The sequence below is a fragment of the Bidens hawaiensis genome, unplaced genomic scaffold (genome assembly GCF_021521415.1).
Source record: "Bidens hawaiensis isolate Kalapana, Puna unplaced genomic scaffold, B.hawaiensis_p1.1 tig00017670_1, whole genome shotgun sequence".
In the NCBI taxonomy this organism is placed as follows: domain Eukaryota; kingdom Viridiplantae; phylum Streptophyta; class Magnoliopsida; order Asterales; family Asteraceae; genus Bidens; species Bidens hawaiensis.
Genome location: NW_027492668.1, coordinates 149,589 through 175,743, shown reverse-complemented (window position 1 = coordinate 175,743; position 26,155 = coordinate 149,589). Strand labels below are relative to the sequence as shown.

Sequence of the window (26,155 nt, the reverse complement as noted above, 5' to 3'; positions counted from 1 at the left end):
TAACTCTGATATTTACAACCGTGTTTATAAGTAAATCCAACACCAAAGTAGGGCAACGAGACCAGGGCCTTACACACTATCCTCAATATCCACAGTCCTTGTATTTTATGCATTTCAATTACTTATAATATTAAATTACTAGTTTTAGCGTCCGTATAAAGCACATGATGATCTAAATATTTAAGTTACAAATAAAGTAATATATAATGTATATAAAAAAATGTATTACATCTATACTTGTATCATTGAACATAAATTGATTTTATTTGTATCACAAAATCATTTTTTCCAAAAAAAAGAACTTAATAAAAAAAATAATGCACGTGCAAAAACATAACCAAGAACACTCTATCTATTGAAAATTTATTCTCAGTATCATATATGTGTAATTGAAATAAATTTGGTTATGAACCAATTTCGAATAATACTTCTCATATAATAATAAATTTGACCTACACCATGAAAAATATTTTGAAAAGTTTGAGGGACTTCTCTCGACTTTGCCAATTGACAAAAAAAATAACAGGTTAACCCGTTCAATTTTGTGAATGTATTGCTTCAATTGAGCATAATTTTGTACGGCGTGCTTCACATACAACAATCTGATCACTATTTAAGGAAAAGTTAACGCTGACACAAGTGTTTCTAAACTGATAAATGTTAAAAGCATTGATAGGCCTGGAGGTGGCATGTCGGAAGTGTTTGTCATTTTTTCTTAAATTTTAATAGTCATGGAAAAAATACTCAATGTGTAAAATCCCGAATCTTTTAACTATTTCAAAAAATGTCCTTAAAAATAAATTCGAAACCCAATCACATTTAAAATTCTAACTTTCATTTGTTTTACATTTTAAAGTCAAAACTTTGAACCCGGAACAACTTTGACGATAAATCTATTTGCATTCTCAATTTTTAGAAATATCCAGATTACTCCTTTTTTACCCGTAACAAATTTGAGCCAAATGTAGTTAATTTGTACCAAATGATTTATTTACCAACTTTTAACCCGTAACAATCAAATTTAAGTTTCACAAAAAACCCGAAGCGATCCTTAATAAAAAAACCAAGAAACTAAATATGATAACTTTATTATATTTGAAAGTTATTGGTATATATTATCCTTACAATTTAACACATATATGTATAGTTTACTAAATTAACTGAAAAATAAATAGATAGATTTAAATCATATATTTACAATTTATAAATTTATATGACATTGTACTAAAACACCAATAGATAAATGGATTTATTTTTAAAAAATGGATTAACTTTTAAGTATATATTTATAATTTAATGATTAAAAAAATTAATTTGTAAATCGAAAGCATACTAGATTTTTTTTGTTTTTTTATTTACAATCTTCAACAATATAAATAGTATAATAAGTTAATAATAACATTTAAAATTATATTGTTTTCAATATTTAACAAACATGGTTTGCTGCTGATATTTGGATTTCACAAAGTATGTTGTAAAATATATTCTAACAATGTATAGCATTATAATATGTAAATACTTATTTTTATAAAAGTGTATAAATATAATATAAATAGAGTTTAAAGAAAAGTGAATAATATAATATAAATGAAGTGTAAAAGTAAAGTGAATAACTATTGATCTATGATATATTAGTTTTGAAGGGGAAAAAATTGTGAGGATTAACCACAAACCGACACATGTCTACGATTATTTTTCTTTATTAGAATATGTAGAGAATATATAGGTAGATAATTTCCTAAACATGTTAAGAAAACACGAAAAGGTCTCTCAACCCAGTGTAGCTATATTAAAGTTTTTACACTTGTTTAGAGTACATATTACTTTTTAATTTTTATAAAAATAATGATTATAAAATCTCATATCGATGGGTAAAAACGTTGATCCAGATCTAGAATTTAAATAAACAAAAGAACTTCATATCATACTATAGGAAAATACTCATCCATCACATATAAAATCACAATGTCAAATTGTCAAATGTATTTTCTAAATTGATTAAACATGACCTCACACATCTAGCCATCTTGGGATGTGCATGCACTACTAGAAAACTAGACATTTACGATCATTTTTCGGTTATAATACGGTCGCAATTGTCTGGTTGTGACCGTTTTGCAACAAAAAATGCGGTCAGAAAAAATATAGGTCGCAATTGCTCTGTTGCTACCATTTTGCGACCACTATTGCGGTCAAAAATTTTGCGACCACTATTACGGTCGAAAATCTTGCGACTGCCAATGTAGTTGGAAACCTTGCGACCACTAATGAAGTTGGAAACCTTGCGACCATTTTTGAAATCGGAAATTCTGCGACTGTTGCTGCAGTAGTAAATTATGCGACCACTGTTGCAGTTGCAAAATTGCCACTGTTTTTTTTAGTCACATATTTTGGTCGCAATAAATCATTTTTCTAATATTGATGGATCTTTTGGTTTTAGTGTTGGGCTCAAACCAAATAAAAAACAAATATTGGCTTTTGGGTATTTTAAGCTGTTCGGTTTGGATTCCCAAAGGGTTTGATTTCAGTTTTCACAACGAGTTCGGCTTTATCATTTCTGGTTGAACTTTTGGGCCGAAAAAATAACCCAAAATTATTAACTTGGGATTGAAACGTTTTGCCTTTTTCTTTTGTTAATTAATACTTTGCTGGGTTTGCACACGCTATGCATTAACGTGCATTCGGTTGGTATGAGTAAGTTAGTTACGATACTGACACTGAAGCGAAAAAAATTAATCCGCCAATGCAAAAGACAATAGTGACACCCGCATAGCTTATAATTAAAAATATTATACATATTAAAAGAGCAAATACAACTTATGATTAAAGTAACACGAATTCAGTTGGTATAAGTGAGCTTCGTCACAGTACTAGTAGTAAACCTAAAAATTACATTAGTAAACGCCTATAATACTCGTATAGCTTAATACAGGAAAAACAATAACATATTTAAAACAATATTTATTTGGTCTGTAAAACTTGAGCGTTGTGACGGCGAATCAACGCAAATTGAGTTAGGAGGTATGGAGCGCATGCTCGACAGAGCCGACTATAAGGGAGGGTTGGGTGGTCGATGGACCCCGGCCCGTCACCCCGATAGGCCCAAATTTTTTTTAAAAAAAGTTATATATATAGTTTTATAAAAAACAATATGTATATATAATGTTTAAACTTACTTACACAACCACTAGTTTGGATTAGTAGCAGAGGGATTTCACTTTTAATTACCAAAAGGTTGTGGGTTCTAACCTCACTTGACATTTTAACCTTATTTTTATTAAAAAAAAATGTTTTTTTATACAATCAAATCATAAGGCCCAAAAAATTAAGGCTCTTTTATATTAAGGCAAAAAAATTTTTTTTGCCTTTGGTCCAAACATTTTTAACCGTTCCTGGAGACGGGCCTGATGCTCGATCATACCTATTAATATTTTACGCACCAACAAACCATGGGTTAAAAGGGCAGCACTCGTGGTGCTGGTCTTAGAGCATTCACAGCCCGTCCCCTAGGGATGGCAATGAAACCCAAACCCGATGGGGAAACCCGAAACCCAACATAATTGGGACGGGTAATACCCGACCCATTAGGGTTTGGGATTAATTTTGAAAATTTTCTTGGGTTTGGGATTTGTAATATACCCAATTACCCGACCCGATTACCCGATAAACTTAACCCATTTACCCGAGTGTATACCCGATATACCCTGACATAACTTTTTTAATGTTTATATATAGTATACTCTAAACATTTTAAATATATCATCTGTTGAAACTTGTTTATAACAATTATTTGAGGCATTTTATTTGTATGGTAATCATTATTTGTGATCGATTAATTATATTTTGTCAAAACCCGATGGAAATCCGATGGATTTTAGGCCGAGTATACCCAACAGGTCTTTTGACAAAATTCGACTGAAAACCCGAAACCCAATGGGAAAACCCGAAACCTGACGGGTAATTACCCGATTAAAACCCGATGGGTTTGGGACGGGTTTGGAATGGACTTTCATAACCGGGTATGGGTTTGGGAATACCTAAACCCGTCCCAAACCCGACCCATTGCCATCCCTATCCTTATCCCTATAATTACACTACAAAACACTACATTTCTTTTTCATGTTTACTTAAATAATACTTTTTATATTTTTATAATTACAGTTTTCTCTCTCCTCTACTCACAACCAATTCAATAAATATTAAAAAATAAATAGTGACAAACTTTATTTACCCAAATTTACAAAAAATCACTACATTTCTCTCTCCACCCTATAATTTACACTCAAAACCATTCAAAACTCCACCCTATAATTTACCAATTCCCTTCCCATAATTATAGGGATGGGTTGAGAATGCTCTTATGGCCCATTTAGGTGGAAAATATTTTTGTGTTGCCTTATTGAAATGCGATTTGAAGAAGTAGCTTTGGCTTTAAATAATTGATGGAATTTACATTTAAACTAATAATTAGTCATAATAAATATTAATGACAATTTGATCAGTCAATGGAAACTACTCATCAGAGTGGTAGCTAGGCCTTCATGGTAACCTAGTGTCGATAATAAGTTGTTGTCAGTGGTAAATAAGTTGTCATTAATGGAATCTTGTGTTTTGAGTGTTTTTTCAATTACATAATTGTTCAACTGTTAAAAATTATAACAGTCAACCGAATCATTGTGATGGAGTTCGTAATTCAACTTAGACGACTCCCATCATCAACAAAAACGTTCGGTTGGTTAAAACTGAGAAGCAGCCCACCCTCAACCTGCGCGGCCGAACAACCGAGTCCCCAACCCAATTTGAGCATTTGGTTAATTGATTGCACCAATAGATTATTGACACATCTCCATGCGTATTTCTTAATTTTTTTATTACAACAATTAATTTTACATAAAAAATGATCTTTGTCTAATAAATCATAGCATCAAACTTTTTTAGAAAATCTAAAAACATAAATTTTATTTTTTTAATGAACATTTCGATGTTTGTTTCATGAAAAACGGAGTTCTATAAGAAAAGGTATTTTTGAAGGATAGTTTCAACTAGGGCTGTCAATTTATGATATTGACCTGTTAACACGATTTCTTGGACGTCATTTGACCACTAGTATGATCCATCGAGAAATTAAGATGTGAATAACTTCATAACTATTGCGTGCATGAATTAAATGAACAAAATGAATCTGATTGTAGTGGCCAATACCTACTTTTTAAAATACTTTGTTTGCAGGTGAGGAGTTCATCATAATCATTATTAACATTCCACATCTCGCAACTCTCTCTTTTGCACATTATGGTGCATCAACATCTACGGCACTCGTGTTAGACATCAACGGGTTGGGCTCAAAGTTTCAATACGGTGAAGTGTTACAAGATATTATGGGCCGTGCAGGTGTGGAAGTCGATAGCAAGGGATAGACAAGGGACTGAAAGGAATGAAGATTTTTTTTATCCTTCTATAAACAATTTGAATTTGTTATTTTTTTTTTCTCTTTTGTTTCCCGTTTGAATTAAAATATTCCCGTGTGATCAAAGCTTTCAAGATACTTAGATGAAAAACTGCCAAACAAGCAATAAATTAATCATTATCTTTCCCTCACTATCTGGTAATAACCCTTCTAAAAGAACCTAAAAGAAGGGAGTTGAAGGAGTTTGATCAAAATGATAAAAATTATAAATTTTTGATTGGAAAGGATTGTATTACTCACTCCATTTGTTAGGCCCGATTCAGTGATACATGCAAACACTTAAGACCGATAAACAAAAATAAAATGTCAAAAGCATGATTTTATGATCAAACACCTATATATCATGCACACAAACTAACTCTAACTTAAAAAACAAGAAACCCCATTCTAGGTTGGAAACCATGCTTTCCTTATTTGACTTGCTTTCCTATCATTCAGAATATAAACATCAAACCAAAATAAACAGAATAAACTTTTTAAATAATTTCTGAATCCTTTTACCCAACCCTTCAACTTTCATATCTTTCAAAACAATCCGCTTAACGTTCTTGATGACACGTTTCAGAATTAACTTCCAGTATTCCCCGTTTAATCTTGAAACCGGCCCAATATTGATACTTCACATCAATATTGGATCATCATCATACTTTCTCCTTTTACTATAATGCCATTCTCATGATCGTTAAATTTTGATTCTTAACTTCCATGCTTTGTTACTTTCTATTTTTCCACCAAATAATTTAGTTGTCTTGCTTCTTAGAGGTTCTTGCTACTTACTTCTTTTCTTACTGTCTTGCTTTGACCTTGCTACTTGTTCTTGCTAATTACAAGTACTTCATTCTTGCCATGTTTATATTACTTTATTGCTATATTTTCTTGTTTTTAAGTCCTTTCTTGCTTAGATCTATGTCTTTCTTGGTTGACTTGCTTTCCGTCTTTCTTTTTCTACATTTCTTTCTTTCTTTTTCTTTATTGATTGCTTCTTTACTTTCTTTCTTACTTACTGAAGAAACACTAATGTACCCTGGGCAGATTACGGATAATCTGGAGGTTAAGTAATGTTTCCCACGAGAGTTAGGTCCGGCAAAGAAGGATGTTCTTCAGATGACCTGCAAAACTGACACCGTGAGCTCGTCACTGAGAAGGGGGGGGGGGGGGTTCCTCCTTGTGACCACCCTCCGGCGTGAGAATCAGACTAGATTGCTCTGAATATAAGTGTATATTGAGAGAAATAGCTAGTGAAGGTAAAATACCAGATGATGATACCGTTCCAAGGTGTTGGAGTATTTATAGCCGAAGGTAGGTTTCCAAGCAGGTACAGCCAGCTGTATAATATTCTTGTTCTACCAACTATGGGCTACGCACGTGCCATGCTGGTTGGTGGGTAGGCAGCGGCTGATAGTGACAAGGCCGGCTGTGTACTGTTCCTTTTCCACCAACTGCCGGCTATGTGCGTGCCGCGACAAGTGTTGGTGAGTAGACAGCGGCTAATAGTGACAAACAGTACTAGAGCATGCTCCTCGTACTGTTTGTCGGTGAGCTGTCACCCTGTGATTGGTTCATGGGCTGCTTTGGTCAGATCTTGTCTATTTTGTCCATACCTTGGCAGGTATAGTACAAAAGATCTTCCAGAAGCATACAGACTGACTCATTTGGGCGGGAGTATTCCCGCCTTGCTCATTCCTTCAGGTGACACTGAATTATTGAGTGCCTTGTGCGTGTAGCCTTGCTATTAGTGCGGGTAGCCTTCCCTGATGGCTTGTATCCGCAGCTGCGGGGAGAGGCGGGATACTTCACCATTGGGAGGCTTTCCCTGCGGGAACAGCTGGCGTACTGCGCGTAAGGTCTTCATCTCTGAGCATGGTGGGTCCTGAGGAATTAGTTGGTCCTTGCGCAAACGTCCCTCTTCAAGGTGAGTCTTGCGGGTCCAACTAGGCTCTGCTGGGACCTACCTCTTCAAGTCCCCCCAGTCCAATGTTCTTCTCATGAATTGTTAATAAGTGAGGTGAGCTTTGGACTTAATCAAGGGGTTTTGAAAAGTATTTGGTTTTAAGGTTGTCCGTGGGGATTCTTCCCGCGGTTTCCCTAATGTCACGCAGAAATTCCCGACTATTCTGCTTGATCTTTGGGTATGATGCGGGTAGGTATGTAACCTCCTCGCAAGTCAGGAGCGTGCCATGCTGGTTGGTGGGTAGGCAGCGGCTAATAGTGACAAACAGTACTAGAGCATGCTCCTCGTACTATTTGTCGGTGAGCTGTCACCCTGTGATTGGTTCATGGGCTGCTTTGGTCAGATCTTGTCTATTTTGTCCATACCTTGGCAGGTATAGTACAAAAGATCTTCCAGAAGCATACAGACTGGCTCATTTGGGCGGGAGTATTCCCGCCTTGCTCATTCCTTCAGGTGACACTGAATTATTGAGTGCCTTGTGCGTGTAGCCTTGCTATTAGTGCGGGTAGCCTTCCCTGATGGCTTGTATCCGCAGCTGCGGTGACAGGCGGGATACTTCACCATTGGGAGGCTTTCCCTGCGGGAACAGCTGGCGTACTGCGCGTAAGGTCTTCATCTCTGAGCATGGTGGGTCCTGCGGAATTAGTTGGTCCCTACAGGTGACCGGTATGAAGAGGCCGGCTCCATCGGGTTCGTCCCCGCCTGTTCGCACCTTTAGGCTCAAGAAAACCCGTAAGTATAATCTTCCTTTACTTTTACTGCATAGCTTTCCACCATTATACTTATATCTTTTTTGTGCAGGCGTGGATGCTACCGCATTCCAGGGTAGAAGATCCTTCTTGGTTTCAATTCCCTGCGGAGTGCTAGGTATGTGAAGGGTTTCGCCTTGACACTGTACCCGCACTCGTCTTATAGTTACTTTACTTCCAAGGTATTCCTGGCTTCAATTCCCTGCGGGTGCTAAGTATGTGAAGGGTTTTGCCTTGACACTGTACTCGCACCTGTCTTATAGTTACTTGGTTGCCTAGGTAAGGGGTATTTTCCCGCTTACTTTTGAATCTTTTTGAATCTTTGAAATTCGAAGAGTTGGTGAAAGGATAAGAACAGTCCAAACTGTTGAAACGTCGTCCGACGGTTTCTTCTGACAGTGTCAGGATGTGCAGGAAGTTATGGCGATGTGACAGTATATGGTCATTCCAGGCGCTTTTTCAGGCGCGTGGGCGCGATTTTTCGGGCGCGTGGCCGCGAAATTAATGGCACGCGTCCTTTCAACAGCTGTTGCCAGCTTGATCTTTGCCACGTGTCATAGTTTCATTGCACCTGCGATTTCTCTCTCTTCCGCATTAAATTCATCGCATTAATTGCGATGAGTATATAAAAGGCGATAGGGTGCACCTTAGTCCACACTTTCTCTTCATCTTCTAAACGATTTCCGGCGAATACTCACTATTCCGTCGAGCATTCTTCTGAAATCGTTGTTCTGTACATTCAAAACATGTCTTCTACCCGTGATTTTGAGGCCACTGCCGAGGAGTCTGAGTTGTTCGTCGAGAACCCGACGTCGACGTCCGAAAAGGACGACAAGAGCACTGCTGGCGAGTGCCAGTGCGCTCTTCCTATTGACCTCTACCAGTACATCGTCCGGAAGTTCATGCTCGAGCCTTTCGAGCCTGAGTTTCCGGAGCCTCATCAGACGGTGTACGATGCCCCCAAGGGCAAGATAGGGGTGTACGCTGCTTTCTTCGTCTATGGGAATCTGAGGTTCCCATTGACGAAGTTTGTATACCGTGTCTTGGAGAGGCACGGTGTGCATCTGACCGAGGTACACCCGATGGCGATCGCCAAGATCCGCCACTTTGAGTGGGTGTGCCTCATTGTGGGCGTGGAGCCCCACGTTGATCGGTTGATGACCTTCTACTCCTGGAGGTGCATCCAGGGGTGGTACACCTTGGTCAATCGGATCAAGGGTTTGAAGATCTGCGCTACCGAGCGCAGTCTTCGGTCGTGGAAACGGGAGTTTTTTTATATCTCCGCTCGCGTCATCCCCCTTGCGATGACGTTTAAGAATGGGAGAGCACTCCCCGCCTTTCACCCCCTCAACCACCAGGAGGCGAAATGGTTCGCCAAGATCTCCCGGATCCAGACTCCGGTGTACCGCTTTGCGGAGTCTGGGATGGTGATGCTCGGGATGAGCCGGGTGTGGAAAGAGGCGTCACAGATTCCCATCGTCCTCGAATACGGTTTGAACTCTGTCCCTTACGGTATGCTCTGTCTTCTTTGTTGATATAGGTTTTTCTTCTAACTGTTTCTTTTTTTATTTCAGAGGGGAATGACTTGCAGTCGCTCCTGCATCCGCGGGAGGCTGATGGTCCCGCTCGGATGGGTACTCGTGCTCTTGATGAGAACGAGTTGCCCATCCTGGAGCAAACGAGGGATTGGTTTGTGGAGGTGTACCCGCCAGGCCACCCGATTCTGAGCGCCACGCGGCCAGGTAAGGAGTTATTCAACCCTCGACCTCTCAATGCTGAAACCTCTGCTGGAATTCCTCTAATTCTGTCATCTTCTGATGAGGAATCCGCAGACGGTCCTTTCTTCACGCGGAAGAAGAAGGCTGCTGGCGGAAAGGGCAAGGCGAAGGTTACCTCCGCCGATCAGGGGAACCGGTCAAACTCAGAGACCGAGAGCGAGGAGGCGGCGGGGAACCCAGGTGGTGTTGAGACCACTGCTCCGGAGGCTGAGACGACTGTCACCTCCAAGCAGCCCAGGACGACGACGGTGACCGGTATGAAGAGGCCGGCTCCATCGGGTTCGTCCCCGCCTGTTCGCACCTTTAGGCTCAAGAAAACCCGTAAGTATAATCTTCCTTTACTTTTACTGCATAGCTTTCCACCATTATACTTATATCTTTTTTGTGCAGGTGTGGATGCTACCGCATTCCAGGGTGGAGCGGGAGGTAGCAGTTCTGGACCCATGAAGGTAGGTTTGGTCAACCTACCTGAGGCGATGACCCAGGCGACTGCGCCTGCTTCAGTTGGTTCAGTTGCTCATCCTGTTGAGCCAACTGTTCCACCTGTAACCTTATCCCCGCCGGCTGTCAGTGCCATTTTCACTGAATCCGTCACTGAGCCGGCGGTGATTTCTCTTGCGGGTTCTTCCGCAGCCGCGGCCACGGTTGTGAGTTCACCTCCGGTGAGTTCACCTCCGTTGGTTTCCGCCGCGGCAGCCTCCACCGTGTCTCCTCCGGCGCCTGCGACTACGGCCAGTCCTTCAGGTACGTTTGGGGTTGTGGCGTCTAGCCAATCCTTGCCTCCTTCCCGTCTCCTTGACCTTTTGGATGGATATCCCTTAGGTTCAGGTGATGGGTTTGGTGGCTATCGGCCTGTTGTCGACCCTACAGGTGCGTAGGGTTATTTAGGCCTATATCCCTTTCATCATTTCTTTCTCTTAACTGTTTTTTGTTTTATTGCAGTTCGTGATTCCAACGAGGTGTATGCTCCTCGGTGGAATATCCGCCGGGGAACGACCCTCCGGACTGCTGAGGACTGCGTCGAATGGGCGCGTCACGCCGCCCCAAGCGGTGCGCTGGGGGAGGCCATGGCCAGCTACCAGGAGGGTAGGCTGTCCAACGAGCTTCGAATCCTTCTCGCCCGGATGCAGCCGCGCGTCGAGCTACTTTGTCGTGAAAACGACAAGTTGAAGACGGCGCGTAGCCTTGAAGTGGCTCAAGCGCGGGCCATCCGGGAGGAGAACGCGAAGCTTGCCGCCGTTACTGCGGAAAAGGAGAAGGCCTTCAAGGCCCTTGAGGTTGACGTTCAGGCTCGTCTGGAGGCCCGTTCCAAGGCTGCCCAAGCTGTTAACGAATAGCTTCGGCTGGCCAAGGAAACTGCAAGGAATGCAACCGAGAGGGCCACCAAGGCTGAAGCTGCTGCTGAGCCTCTACGCATCGAAAATGAGGAACTTAAAGCCAAATTAGAGGTGCTCCAGCAGGCTCATGATGCCTTGGCCATGGAAGATGCCAAGAAGCTCCAAGAGATCTTGGACCAGAGGAGGGTGCTTGACCACACTGAGCGTAAGCTAAAGGGCGTCGAAGAGGCTGCAGCCAAAGATGTGTTGCTTGCCAACCTCACAAAGAACGAAGTCGAACGCGCCCGTAATGAAGCTCAAGCTTCCCTCCAGGAGGCTCTGGTTGCCAAGGAGTGGCTTCTTTGAGAAGCGTTGTCGCAGGTATGCACAGCTTCCTAACTTCTAACTTCTTTACGCTTTTCCTTACTCTTGAGTTTTTGATAAACTTCTGTTTTGTAGGTTGTGCATCGGGTGTTCACGAACACATCATATGACGATGCGATGAGCGCAGCCCTCAACGCTTCTCATGAGGATGGGGAAAAGGCTGGCTTCCTGCTTGGTCTAAGGTTTGTTGAACAAGGCATCCCGCCTTCCAACTTCCCTCTTTACAATGTGGATACTGAAGCTGCGTATGACCAAGCAGTGAATCAGTATGCTGCCTTCCCGCATCCGGTGGTGGAGAAGGTGAACGAGATTGCTGCTGCTGATGATGGGCTAGCTATCCTTAAAGCTTTCCTTGAACCGCCACACTCTACTGAAGGTGCGGGTCCAAGTGGAAGTGGTCCTGAAGCTTGATCCTTTAGATCCCTTTCCACCATTAGAGTAGATTTTTATTTTTGTATAGCTTCTTTTGTATGCGGGTATGTACCCAGCAATCTTTGTAATATTTGAATTTTGATGGAATAAAGATTATTTGCTAATGCCTTGCCTTATTTATTTCACGCATATTCTGATTTAACTTAGCAATTTCTTTAGTACTTAGATAAGTTAACTTTTCAACGTAGCAGATAATAAGTTAAAGTTTTGCTTCCTCTTTCGTGATTGTGCGGGTAAGACCGTCACTTGCACTTAGTAGGATGGCTAAACTTTACCTATATCTGACATGCGTGGAAGTTTTCCTCATGCTTTCCTTTGAAATTTTCTAAGTGTTTTGAATAAGTTAACCTTTCGACGCGCGGTTGCCAATAGGTCAATGTTCAGTTTCCTTTATCATGATTGTGCGGGTAAAACCGTCACTTTCATTTATTGGGATGACCAAACTTCACCTATAGCTGACCTGCGTGAAGGTTTTCCTTAGAAATTTTTACCGTTTTATGTGTTTATGCGGGTTTTGCCGCCTTCCACACGCAACGACTTCTTCCCATATTTATGCGGTGAATACCGGCATAGCAGCGTGGGAAGTTCATAAGTATAAAGGTAAGGCTATCAACACAATGTGAAAGGAGAATCATTTCCATTAGAAGTGGCTCTAGTCCTTTTCTTTACAAATTTGGAATTGATCTACATGTAACATTTGCGTAATTGAGCTCCGTTCCATGTTCTTGGGATAGGAGTGCCATCGAGCCTTTCGAGCCGGTATGCGCCTTTTCCCAAAACTTCCTTGATAATGTATGGTCCTTCCCAGACCGGTGCCAGTTTTCCTGGGCGCTCTTGGTTTGAAGCTTCGTTGTTACGCAATATGTAGTCTCCTACATTGAAGTTGCAGAGTTTTACCCGCGTGTTGTAGTACTTTTGCATTTGTCGCTTGTAGTTTTCTTCACGCGCTGCGGCTAAGTCTCTGCGTTCCTCGGTTAGCATAAGGTCTAACCGTCTTTCCGCATCATTGTCTTCTGGCTGAATAAAGACCCTTGGTGAGGGCAAACTAATTTCGACTGGGACCATGGCTTCAGTGCCATAAGTGAGGCTGAACGGGGTTTCTCCCTTACTGGCCTTTTTCAGCGTTCTGTTTGCCCAAAGGACGTGTGGAACTTCGTCTACCCAGCCGGATCTGTGTTCCAGGAGTCTTTTCTTTATGCCTTCGACGATGCTTTTATTTGCTCTTTCCACCTCACCGTTACCTTGCGGGTGTGCCACTGAGGTAAAGGTGTGGGTGATTTGAAGTTCTTCTAGCCACTTTTGTAGCTTCTTGTCAGCAAAGTTGGTGCCGTTATCGCTCACCAAAGTCTGTGGAAGTCCAAAACGACAAATAATAAATTCCCAAATAAATTTTTTAATATGTTTTGCGGTTGTTTGGGCTAAGGGTTTTGCTTCTATCCACTTGGTGAAGTAGTCGATGGCTACCACTAGGAACTGAACGTTTCCTGCTGTTGTAGGAAATGGGCCTGTCACATCGATGGCCCACTTCTGAAATGGCCATGAAGAGGTGACTGGAACAAGTTCATTCTTCGGGCGATGCGTGTTGGGTGCGTAGAGCTGGCAAGACCTACACTTTCTGATGTATGCTAGCGCATCCGTATGCATCCCCGGCCAAAAGTATCCCGCGTTGTTTAGCTTAGCTACAACAGCGCGTGGACCTGCGTGTACTCCACAGATGCCTTCGTGTACTTCCCTTAGGAGGTAGTCAGCATCCTGGTTGTCCACGCATCTTAAGAGTGGGCCAAGAAAGTTACGTCTGTAAAGGATGTCATCGTTGAGTTGATAGTTTAATGCTTTACAACGTATTTTTCTTGCCTGTGTTTTTGACTCTGGTAGTATACCCGCTGCAAGGTAATTTATTATTGGTGTCATCCACGTTTCTGTACCGGTTTGGATGACACAAATTTCCTTGTGCGGGACTGATGGTGCTTCAAGGAGTTCAATGCGGATGTCCTTTCCCAAATGGGTGAAGGCTAATGATGCAAGCTTGCTTAACGCATCCGCAGATTTGTTTTCGCTACGCTTGACGTGTATGACTTTACAATCATTAAAATCGCGCATAAGGGTTTTTGCTTGTGCAAGGTACAGGGCTATTGTGTCGTTCACGGCCGTGTACGTTCCGTTTATCTGATTGGCTACTAACATGGAATCTACGTGGGTTTCCAAGTTTTTCACTCCCATTTTACGCGCAATTCTCAGCCCTGCCAAGAATGCTTCGTACTCGGCTTCATTATTCGTACTTGGAAAGTCCAGTCGAATAGCGTAAGTGTATTCTTGGCCTGCTGGGTTGGTTAATTTCAACCCTGCGCCTGAACCCTCGTTGCTGGCTGCTCCATCGGTATAGAGTCGCCAGACATCATTGATGTCTTGTGCTGGGGAGGGTTGAGCCTCCTCCTGGCACTCTTTCTCCCGCGAAGGGGGGACTTCTGCAATAAAGTCGGCCAGGACCTGGCCTTTCATAGCTGGTCTTGGCCTGTACTTTATCGCATATTCCCCCAACTCAATTGCCCATTTGGCTAGACGTCCCGATAATTCGGGTTTGCCTAGAACGTTTGCGAGTTTGAAGTTGGTGAGAATGGTGATTGGGTGACCCTGGAAATATCGTCTCAGTCTGCGTGAAGCTTGTACAAGTGCTAAGACTAATTTTTCCAAGGTGGAGTACCGGGTTTCTACGTCTGTTAGGACACGGCTAACATAGTAAATAGGCATCTGGATACCTTTCCGCTCTACTAGCAGGACTGCCCCGGTTGCTCTATCTGTGGCAGAAAGGTATATGATTAATTCCTCTAAGCTTCTGGTGCTGTGAGCGTTGGGAGTTCGATCAAGCATGACCGAATTTCTTGAAAAGCTGCTTCCGCTTCTGGTGTCCAGCGGAAGTGCGTTTTCTTTAAACAGTTTCTCAATGTTGACACGAATGGGAACGACCTATCCGCATAGTTTGACAAAAAGCGGTTAAGTGCGACTAGGCGTCCATTCAGTGTCTGAGCTTGCTTGATGGTAGTAGGTGATTCCATTTTGATAATGGCTTCAACCTTTTCAGGGTTCGCTCTGAAGCCATCTTTAGTAACAATGACTCCCAAGAACTTCCCTTCTTCCATCCCGAAGGAATACTTGCTCGGGTTGAGCTTCATGTTTATCTTTCTGAGCGTGTTGAAAGTTTCTTCGATGTCTTTCAACATCGCTTCTGGCTCAGGGCTTTTGATGACCAAATCATCCATGTAGACTTCCAAGTTTCTCCCAATTTGGGCATGAAATTCTTTGTCCATCACGCGTTGGTATGTGGACCCTGCATTCTTAAGTCCGAATGGCATCATTTGATAACAAAATGTGCCATCGGGCGTCCGAAATGCGGTTTTGTCCTGATCATCTACAGCCATGTGGATTTGATGGTACCCCTTATATGCGTCAAGGAAGCATTTAAGGCGAAACGGTGCTAATGAATCCACTTTGAGGTCAATTTCGGGTAACGGGTAACAATCTTTGGGGCATGCTTTGTTTAAATCTTTGAAATCTATACACATGCGCCATTGTTTGTTAGCCTTCGGTACCATAACGGGATTTGCAACCCATGTTTGATATCTACTAACGCGTACGATGCCCGCGTCAAGGAGTTCCTTGACTTGGGTTCTACACTCGTTAGCCTGTTCCGCCCCCATTACTCTGCGCTTTTGTATGACTGGCGTAAAATCCGAGTCACACTTGAGCTTATGCTCTGCTTTACTTCGCGGTACACCAGTCATATCAGCTGGTGTCCCTGCGAAGATGTCAGCGTTTCTTTGTAATAAGCGTTTGAGTAAGGTGCGCGTAGGATCAGCGATTGTTGGGCAAATTGTAACAGCCTGGTCAGGGTATCTGCCTTTGAGGGCCCATTTTTCTGGTTCGGTAATGGTTGGTTTAGCCATCTTTGGTTTGGGTTTAGATGAGACGGATGCGATGCATACCTGGGGGATACCGGTGATCATCGCTACACCCTGAGCAGTTGGCCATCCCATCATGCCGTGGACTAAAGATACCACGGCGTTGAATCTTGCCATCCCGTCTCTCCCGAAGAGAATGTCGTATGTGTGATGTGGCTTCCTCATTACGACGAAGTCCACGTCTTCTGTGCGGGAGTATTTCCCGTCCGTGAGAATGACGGGGAAAGATAGGATACCCAGGGGGGTGTTTGTGCTGCCGTCGAACCCTTCCATTGAGGCGTAAACCGTTTCCAGGCGTTCTTTGTCTTCGTCGTATAGCTTGTCGAAGAACTGCCTGTACATAACCGTTGACGAGGCGCCGTTGTCCGCAAGAGTGCGGGAAGTTATGTAATGCCCCAGCTGGCTTTTGATGACGATGGGGCCTTCCTTGCTGGGTCCTCCTGGCACTCGCGGGAAGCGTACCTCAGCTTCCTTCCATTCGCATGGTTCTGTCGTTCGTCTTTTTCTTCCTCTGATGTTGCCATGAACCATGTGGATGCTGATGTCAACGGGCTTTCGTCCATTGCCTTTATACCGGTTATCATTCCTTCCTCCATTCTTGATTGATGCCACAAGGTGTGCAAGTCTTCCATCCTTGACGAATGTTTCAACAACATCCTTCAAGGATGTACACTCCTCTGTACTGTGAACCTTTGTCCCGTGGAAGTCACAGAATTTGCTCTGATCCGCATTAGTTCGTTGTCGGATCATTGGAGCTTTTGGCCATGGCAGTTTTTCGGTGGCAAATATCTCCGTGACGCTTTTGGTGAGTGGCGTCCACCGGTGTTTTCGGCTTGAAGGGTGCGTGTTATCCCTTCCGGCAACAAGAGGGCGAGAGCTGGATGAGGTGTCAAAGTTTACCCTTGACTGCCAAATACCTAGCTTCCTCTTCTTGTTCTGCCGGGCGATCCGAACATTGTTTTCTCTGGTCCTCTGCGTGTAGAGATGTGTACTTTGGGGAAGATCCCTACCCAGTTGCTTCTCCGTCTCGGCAAAGCGCTTGGCCGCCGTCATGATGGCATCCCATGTGGATGGCATGCCGTCCTTACCCGTCAACGTGCGGATAAGCTCCGGGTATTCGGCGCCCTGGATGAAAGCGGCGCGAACAAGATCTTCACTTATGTTGCCCAGACTCAGCTTTTTGGAGTTGAAGCGAGTGATGAAGTCTAGTAAAGATTCATCTTCCTCTCTCACGCAGTTGAGGATCGTCCACTGCTCTTCAGTATATTTCCTCTGTTAACTGAAGTGTTGGCTGAACTTGTGTTGAAAGTCCGCCCAATCATAGATGTGGTGGACCGGTAAACGATCAAACCACGCCCTGGCCGCTCCAACCAGCGTCATTTGGAACATATAACACCACGTGGGTTCCGTCCAGTTACTGACGGTTGCCCCCGCTATGAATCTGTTCAAGTGATCGTCTGGGTCGAATAGACCATCATAAGTACCGATGTTGGACATCTGTTTGGCACTTCTCGGGGCGATCGCTTCCGCGATGTCCCTTGCAAACTTGGACTTTCCCGCATTTGCGGCAGTTGGTCTAAAGGTTTTGGAGAAGTCACGTGGGTTTCCTCCCGCGTTCCTTGGTTTGAAGGTTTCTCCAAAATTCCTTCTTGGTTGGAAGTCCGTTTCCTTACGCTTCCCTTTCGCCCTATGGCGAGGGTTTGCGTCGGTGTCGGATTCCTCCCGATCATTGTCCGAGTACTCGCACTCACTGTTCATGTTGAGCTGTTGTCGAGTATTTCCGAATTCGTCAGCCTGTTGGAGTGAACGCAAGCGTTCATCCAACTCAGCTTGGAACTCTTTCTGACGTGCTTTGGCCCACGCCTTAACTTGATCGAGTGTTTGGCGAGGGAGCCTCGCCTGTTTCTCCAACTGGGCATCAGTGAACCCCAGTGAAATATTGTTTACTGCACTTGCCCCGGCTTGGGTAACCGGGGTAGTGTTCGTAAAATTTGTATAACCGCCGGTGTTCCCCCCAGTAGCTGGGTTTGTGGTTACCGGGGTTTCTTGGTCACTTACTGGCATTGGGACCGGAGTAACGTTAACCATTTCTTCTGAAATTTTGAAAAAACTGAGAATTAGTTCTAACTTTTATGAACGGATGGCGCCAATGAAGAAACACTAATGTATTCCGGGCAGATTACGGATAATCTGGGGGTTAAGTAATGTTTCCCACGAGGGTTAGGTCCGGCAAAGAAGGATGTTCTTCAGATGACCTGCAAAACTGACACCGTGAGCTCGTCACTGAGAAGGGGGGGGGTTCCTCCTTGTGACCACCCTCCGGCGTGAGAATCAGACTAGATTGCTCTGAATATAAGTGTATATTGAGAGAAATAGCTAGTGAAAGTAAATACCAGATGATGATACCGTTCCAAGGTGTTGGAGTATTTATAGCCGAAGGTAGGTTTCCAAGCAGGTACAGCCAGCTGTATAATATTCCTGTTCTACCAACTATGGGCTACGCACGTGCCATGCTGGTTGGTGGGTAGGCAGCGGCTGATAGTGACAAGGCCGGCTGTGTACTGTTCCCTTTCCACCAACTGCCGGCTATGTGCGTGCCGCGACAAGGGTTGGTGAGTAGGCAGCGGCTAATAGTGACAAACAGTACTAGAGCATGCTCCTCGTACTGTTTGTCGGTGAGCTGTCACCCTGTGATTGGTTCATGGGCTGCTTTGGTCAGATCTTGTCTATTTTGTCCATACCTTGGCAGGTATAGTACAAAAGATCTTCCAGAAGCATACAGACTGGCTCATTTGGGCGGGAGTATTCCCGCCTTGCTCATTCCTTCAGGTGACACTGAATTATTGAGTGCCTTGTGCGTGTAGCCTTGCTATTGGTGCGGGTAGCCTTCCCTGATGGATTGTATCCGCAGCTGCGGGGAGAGGCGGGATACTTCACCATTGGGAGGCTTTCCCTGCGGGAACAGCTGGCGTACTGCGCGTAAGGTCTTCATCTCTGAGCATGGTGGGTCCTGCGGAATTAGTTGGTCCTTGCGCAAACGTCCCTCTTCAAGGTGAGTCTTGCGGGTCCAACTAGGCTCTGCTGGGACCTACCTCTTCACTTACTTACGTACATCTATTTTTCACATTGATTCAAGGATGTCAACCCGACTTTCTTTCATATGTATTTTCCTTGCTTTGCTATGACCGAGAAAAGAAAAACGTAAAGAAACAAAACTTTCTAGTGGTAATCAATGATTTCTTTTTGCTTGACTGATACTTCTTTATTTTTATTTCTTGAGACGCTGTTAGGATCGAAGGCACACACGAACACTGAACACTCGGACCACACTCTCTCACTCTCTGCCACTCAAGAACACAAGATGAACACAAAGATTTAACGTGATTCGGTCGCTACACTGCAACCTACGTCCACCAGGTAACTAGGAGTTTTTATTGCTTGTGATGGTGATACAAGATTTACAAATACAAAGATATCTTATACAGAGATTGAGAAAAAACAAGAACCATGGAACATGCCGTAAACCATGGAACGAGGCTTGAATTTAGAGGAGTCACAAATGTGTTTGTTCTCTGCTGCCTACTTTCTGCCACAATCTTTGACAAACCTCAAAGTGGCTTCACACTCAACAATCTCCCACTTGAAGCCACGAAGCAATCTTCACATGCGCTTCAACTGTGTATCTGTAATTCGGTAAGAAACTTCTGATCTTAGTACCTTCCTAGTTACCCCGACCTTCTCTTCAATTAACCTGAAAGCCCGTTGAAGCTCTCACTGAGCTTCAACTCATCAGTCATGACTGAAACTGTCACTGACCCATTTTCTGTCCCTATCGGCTCCCACTGGCACGAACTGCCCGATCCTGGAACATCCTGAGAATAAACACTCTCCGAATAAAGCAGATAATCAACTGGAGAGACTTTGACAGCTGGAATACTGGTTCTCTTAACCCACTGTCGTCTGGTAACTCTGACTGAAGCACGTCCTGTGCTCCCACTGCCACGAGTGCCTCTGACTGGTTTCCCTGAACCTTTCCTAGCACGTTCAACCTGAATCTGACCTGTGACTCTGGGTTTGCCATCTGCAAAGCAAACCTTCTTCTGCCCACAGATTCCGTGAACCGGATCTTGGTCTTCTTCTGAACCGGGATGGTTACTCCCTCAGACGGTAAACTGACCATATACAGCGAACCTCGTTTCTTTCCTCGAGCTACGACTAGATTTCCCTTTAGAACCTTCCACTGGCCGTTACTGAACTTAACCTCGTGCCCCTGTTCATCCAACTGCCCAACAGAAATCAACTGTTTCTTCAGACTTGGAATTACCCGGACATCCTTCAAAGTCAATGAATCGACTGGAGTCTTCAGATCTAAGTCACCCATGCTCGTCACCTCAAGAACCTCATCATTCGCTAGTCTTACCTTACCAAAATCACCTTCTTTCAGATTTCGCAGTGCTTCACTGTTGTGGGTAGCGTGAAATGAAGCACCCGAATCCATAACCCAGGAATCCACACTGGTCTCCATACTACAGATCAAAACATCGTCATCTAAGTGGTCTACTGCAGCGTTAACGTCTTTCTTCTCATTTGGACATTGATTACTAAAATGCCCAGCTTCTTTACAGTTCCAACAGGTCACATCATTTCGAGTCCTCGACTGACTCCTTTTCCTGTTCCCGCTCCCACTACCTCTGTTATTTCTTCTTCCTCTGCCAACATGCAATAGTCCACTAGAAGACTCACCTGAATTTCTTCATCTGATGTCTTCACCCAGAATGAGATCCCGAATCCCATCAAAAGTGAACTTGCTGGTAGAATTAGTAATCGCTGTAACGGTTCCCGACCAGCTATCAGGCAAGGATGATAACAGTAGTAGAGCCTGAACATCATCCTCGAATTTTATACCAACTGACCCAAGTCTGGACAAAATCGAGTTCATATTGTTGATGTGTACAATTACTGAACTTCCTTCTTTTAACCTTGTGTTAACTAACTCACGAATCAAGTATACTTTATTTGCTGCCGAAGGCTTCTCGTACATATTAGAAAGCGCATCCATAATCCCACGCGCTGTGGTCTCCTTCAGAATGTTGAACGCAACATCCTTCGTCAGCGATAATCTAATAACTGCCTTGGCCTTTTTATCCAAAGTTTCCCATTCGTCTTCTACCACCTTCTCTGGTTTTTCACCCAAGACCACGTCCAAATCCTTTTGAACGAGCAAATCCTCCATTTGCATTTTCCACCAACCAAAATCTTTACCATCAAACTTCTCAATCTGAAGTTTATTGCTGTTTGCCATTTATCAAACTTGAGGGGTCTCTTGCGTCAAATGACTGAATTGGTGGACTTGTTTGAAAAAAAAAACAAGAAAATCTTTCTTTGTTTGCTTTCCCTAAAGTCACGTGAACAACAACTACTCCCACCAACAAAAAATTATTGAACCTGCCCACCTCTTTGTCAATCCTTAGATCTGCTACGCAAAAATAAACCGGGCGGCTTGATTTTTTTAAAACTGTGAGATCACAATTGCAAGCGGTGGCTGTTGAAATCTCTGGTAAGATAAATCGGCGGAACTGCCGAGTCAATTTTCTGATCGGTGTTGTTGCCAGTGGCGGCACTAGTGGCGGTCAAACGTTACTGATACGATGCTCGACATTCGGAACAGATACACCCCTTCAATCTTTGCGGCTGAGACGAAAATAGGATGACGGCGGTTCTGGTCGGCCGCGGCTTCGGAATCACGACGGTGATTCACCTGAGCGACGATGGTTCTGGTCAGAACCCTGGTTCTCTGTGCGTAACAACCTGGCTGTTCGGTTTCTGTTCGGTTCAACAACAAGAGCCTGAGCTCTGATACCAATTATTAGGATCGAAGGCACACACGAACACTGAACACTCGGACCACACTCTCTCACTCTCTGCCACTCAAGAACACAAGATGAACACAAAGATTTAACGTGGTTCGGTCGCTACACTGCAACCTACGTCCACCAGGTAACTAGGAGTTTTTATTGCTTGTGATGGTGATACAAGATTTACAAATACAAAGATATCTTATATAGAGATTGAGAAAAAACAAGAACCATGGAACATGCCGTAAACCATGGAACGAGGCTTGAATTTAGAGGAGTTACAAATGTGTTTGTTCTCTGCTGCCTACTTTCTGCCACAATCTTTGACAAACCTCAAAGTGGCTTCACACTCAACAGACGCTCCGATACCAATTGTTGCCCGGACTTAATGCATGGCACACACAAACACTAAATATCAATATACATAAAAGAATAATAGAAACAAGATTTCATGATTGGTAATACTACAACCCATTTTCTTTTTCAACAGGTTATATTTTTCGGAAGTGCTCTTGCAAACTCACGATGACGTTTATATTTGTGATGCTTTAGAGAATGGAACGCGTATAAATTGCCCTTAACTTAAACAACCCCTATATTTTTCTCGTTATTGCTGGAAGATAAATTTATTGGAAGTTAACCCTAAAACGGGTCATCAAGAAAGTTAAACATATCATTTTGAAAGAAAATGAAAGTTGAAGGGATGTTTGGTTAGAGGATTTTGTGAAATTATTTAATAAGTTTATTCCATTCATTCTTGTTTTTTATGTTAGAGCTTAGTATAAATATATGGTTAGGGTTTAGGTAACTTGTGTGCAAGATTAATTCAAGATCAAATAGAAAGCGTCATGATTGGTGTTAATTACCTTAGGACTTTTAACCTAGTGGTATCGGGTAGTTTTTTAAAATGGTTCTTGCTCTTAAGAGGTTGGAGGTTCAAGTCGTAGTATTTGTGAAATACTAGGATCAGATTAGACTAGATTAGACTGACAGAGAAAATGAAAAAAAAAAATCATGTGTCATAATTGTTGGCACACTTGATACATTAAATTTGTTGTGTTTGCTTACCTCATACTTGTAATAGTATCATGATACATTTATGCCGATACCTTTTTGTTAAATGAAAGCTTGTATGTGTACACTTGTAGTAGCTGTGGAGTATTCTATTGTTACGTGATCTATTTAATTATTCATAATAAATTATATTATTAGTTATTTTATCATTTGTTTAGAATTAGTGTGTTAAGTAATGGGTAGTTACTCCATTATTTCAGTAAAACATGGGTTAAGAAGTAGTGGGTAGTTTAGTCTTGTTTCTATTTAATAGCCATGTGTGTATTTTGTGAAGATTATGAATGAAAATATGAAAATTATCTGATCATCTTTCTATAATTCTATTATGGTTTCTATCTATTTTCTTTGGATCATTTGATTAACGAACAAGGTTCGTAACATCTATTCTCCTCATTACTCGTTGAGTTATAAAACTTGGTAGCTATGAACCACAATTATTGTAGAAGAAAAAAAAATTATCGTGTGTGTGTTCGGTATATATATATATATATATATATATATATATATATATATATATATATATATATAAAATGGTTCAAATAAGAATAATGAGTTTCCTAATAATGGTAAGAACCAACAAATTTGTGACATTTGGCATTAAAAATTATGATGAAAGAACAATTCTAGGAAACTATGTCGATTATAATGAGAGTAATTCTAGGAAACTATGTCGGTTATTGGTAATTTTTAATCTCAACTATTGATTAACATGATCCAATGACTATGATTTATTCTTAGTCTTCCTATATATATATATATCCCCTATATATATATATATATATATATGTGTGTGTGTGTGTGTGTATTAATTATTTAAAATTTAGAATGCGCTATATGGTTGAGGCTTAATTATGTATGTACTGTTGGTTGTCAGATTATATTTAAACATTATTGATATTGACATTACATCCTTTCTTTCCTTATATAGCCCTCTTTCCAATGAATAATCAAACTATACATTTCCATATATACTCGCCTTTCCCTTTCATCTCTTTCTCATGTTGTGTCGTGAACATTATGCCTAGGGCCCTTTTCAAGTTTAGGAGAAGACAGATTAAGATGGTAAGCTTCGAGAAGAAGACGAAACAAAACAATAGCAACACGGATGCATTAGGAGTCACGATGAAGAAAGGGCCATGGACTTCTGAAGAAGACCGAAAGCTAATGTCTTACGTTCAAAAATTTGGTCATGGAAGTTGGCAATCTTTTCCCGCTAAAGCCGGTAATCATGTTCATTAGCTCCCATGCATGAATTCCATAGTTATTTTTTTTGTATCTTTACACTGAAAGGCCAATTTGGGTCACATGTTTTTGCTAAATATGCATTGTTTTGATATGTAAGGCTTAAGAGATGTGGGAAGAGTTGTCGGTTAAGATGGACGAATTATCTTAGACCAGATATCAAGAGAGGCAAATTCAGTTTGGAAGAAGAAAGGACCATTATTCAACTTCATGCTCTTCTTGGTAACAGGTACTATTTCATGATTCAGACCTCCATGGGTTACAACTAATGTTAATGATCTAGGACAGGTTTCCCTTTCCTTAAAAGTTGTCAAAATTTTGTCACAATAGAAGTAAGCTAAGTACTTCAATTTATACATTTACGGAAAGCTTTTGAATTTAGAGAGTTTGCTACTCTTGCAAGCGAACTAATGCAAGTTCTGACTGTTTTTTATGAGTTTGCGGCGTGGTAAGGGACCATGACTCGTCACTTAATGTTATTCACCAAACTCTATGGAACTCGGTTGCCACCCAAGCAACGTAGCGAATAGAGCTAAGTATTTAGTTAAACCCTAGATCACCTACAAATCCAAAGTATTCAAAACAAACTACATCAACAAGAAGTTGTGATTAACAATCTCTTCCTACTACTTCTTGGATGGTTCAAGACTAGTGTTACATACTTGACGAATCTAATGTTAGCTATTTCACGTTTAGATGGTCAACGATTGCTGCTCACTTGCCAAAAAGAACCGATAACGAGATCAAGAATCATTGGAACTCACATATCAAGAAGAGGATGACTACAATGGGCATTGATCCAATGACCCACAAGCCAAAAGGTGGCACCCAACTCTTAGGCTCCAACCTCAACCACATGGCTCAATGGGAGGCTGCTCGGCTAGAGGCAGAAGCTAGGCTTGTTCAGAAACCAAAAACGAATTCAACCTATGTTGGTTCAACATCTTCTATCCATGAGCTCTATAAAGAAACATCCACAAACGTGCCAACTCCGTATCTACCATGCCTTGATATCCTTAATGTATGGCAAGGAAAATTATGGTCAAATTACTCCATCAACAACGAGAGTCTCCAATCACTCCAATCCACCTCAAATGTTTTCGTTGCTTCGGTACCAGCCATGCCCATATTGAATAAAAACGTCGAAAGCAATGGTTCGTGCAATCAAGGTCCTACTGCAAAACACAATGATCAAATCAAAACACAAATGGGGCCGTTAATTGACTACTCCAAATACGCAAATGATGAAAACATCATCAATGGCAATCCTTTGAGATCCCCCGAATTGTGGGAAGAATTGTTTGTTCTAGATGGTGGTTGGAATAGTGTAGCCAATGACTTTGCCATGATCCTTTCACCACCAGCTTCTCCTATGTTTTAATAAAATATCTTGGTAATCAATAATGGTAATAAATATTGAAAATTAGTTTAGATTGGTTTTATTGTAGGGAAAAATATGTAACACCAGCAGACCTCGGGTCTAGATTAATAATAATGTTCGATAATTTTTATTATTAAATCAACCGTGTTGACATTGACCGCCTGGTTCAATTGCTTGACTTTCTAGTCCAATAACATAGGAATGAAGTTTAAGACTTAGAAGCTTATGGCCTGGTTTAACACCTGATTCAAGGAGGTTTTCCCACCGTGGTAGGTTTTTTCTTTGAAGACGTTTTTAGATGAGTCAAGTCTAGGAGTGAAAGAATCAATATGAAAGGTTAACATCCCGTTTTAGAAAGATAAGCCACTTTATTATTGTGATAGTTTCAAACATTGTTAAAATAAATACATTAATTAAATCAAGCGTTATTTTAGATAATTTGTTGAGGAAATTTTGTATGGAGAGACTATCAATCTACATGCGTGGAAGTATAGTTGGTACGTCAATAGTATTTAATGTCAATTAATAAAATTATCAATATTAGGGTTTTACCGGAATAACAGTTCAAAA

The 26,155-nt window shown here is 42.0% G+C and overlaps 1 protein-coding gene across 1 annotated transcript in view; it reads left to right on the top strand.

Moving 5' to 3' along the window:
* LOC143554397 (uncharacterized) overlaps positions 1–25,695 on the top strand; it is a 78,934-nt gene extending 53,239 nt beyond the window's left edge. Inside the window, exons 2-4 of the mRNA XM_077044163.1 lie at positions 24,001–24,192; positions 24,312–24,433; positions 24,901–25,695. Of these exons, the coding sequence (XP_076900278.1) occupies positions 24,022–24,192; positions 24,312–24,433; positions 24,901–25,585 (978 nt within the window). The 5' untranslated portion in view covers positions 24,001–24,021 and the 3' untranslated portion in view covers positions 25,586–25,695. The remainder of the gene's footprint in view (positions 1–24,000; positions 24,193–24,311; positions 24,434–24,900) is intronic.
* The last annotated feature ends 460 nt before the right edge of the window (positions 25,696–26,155 follow it).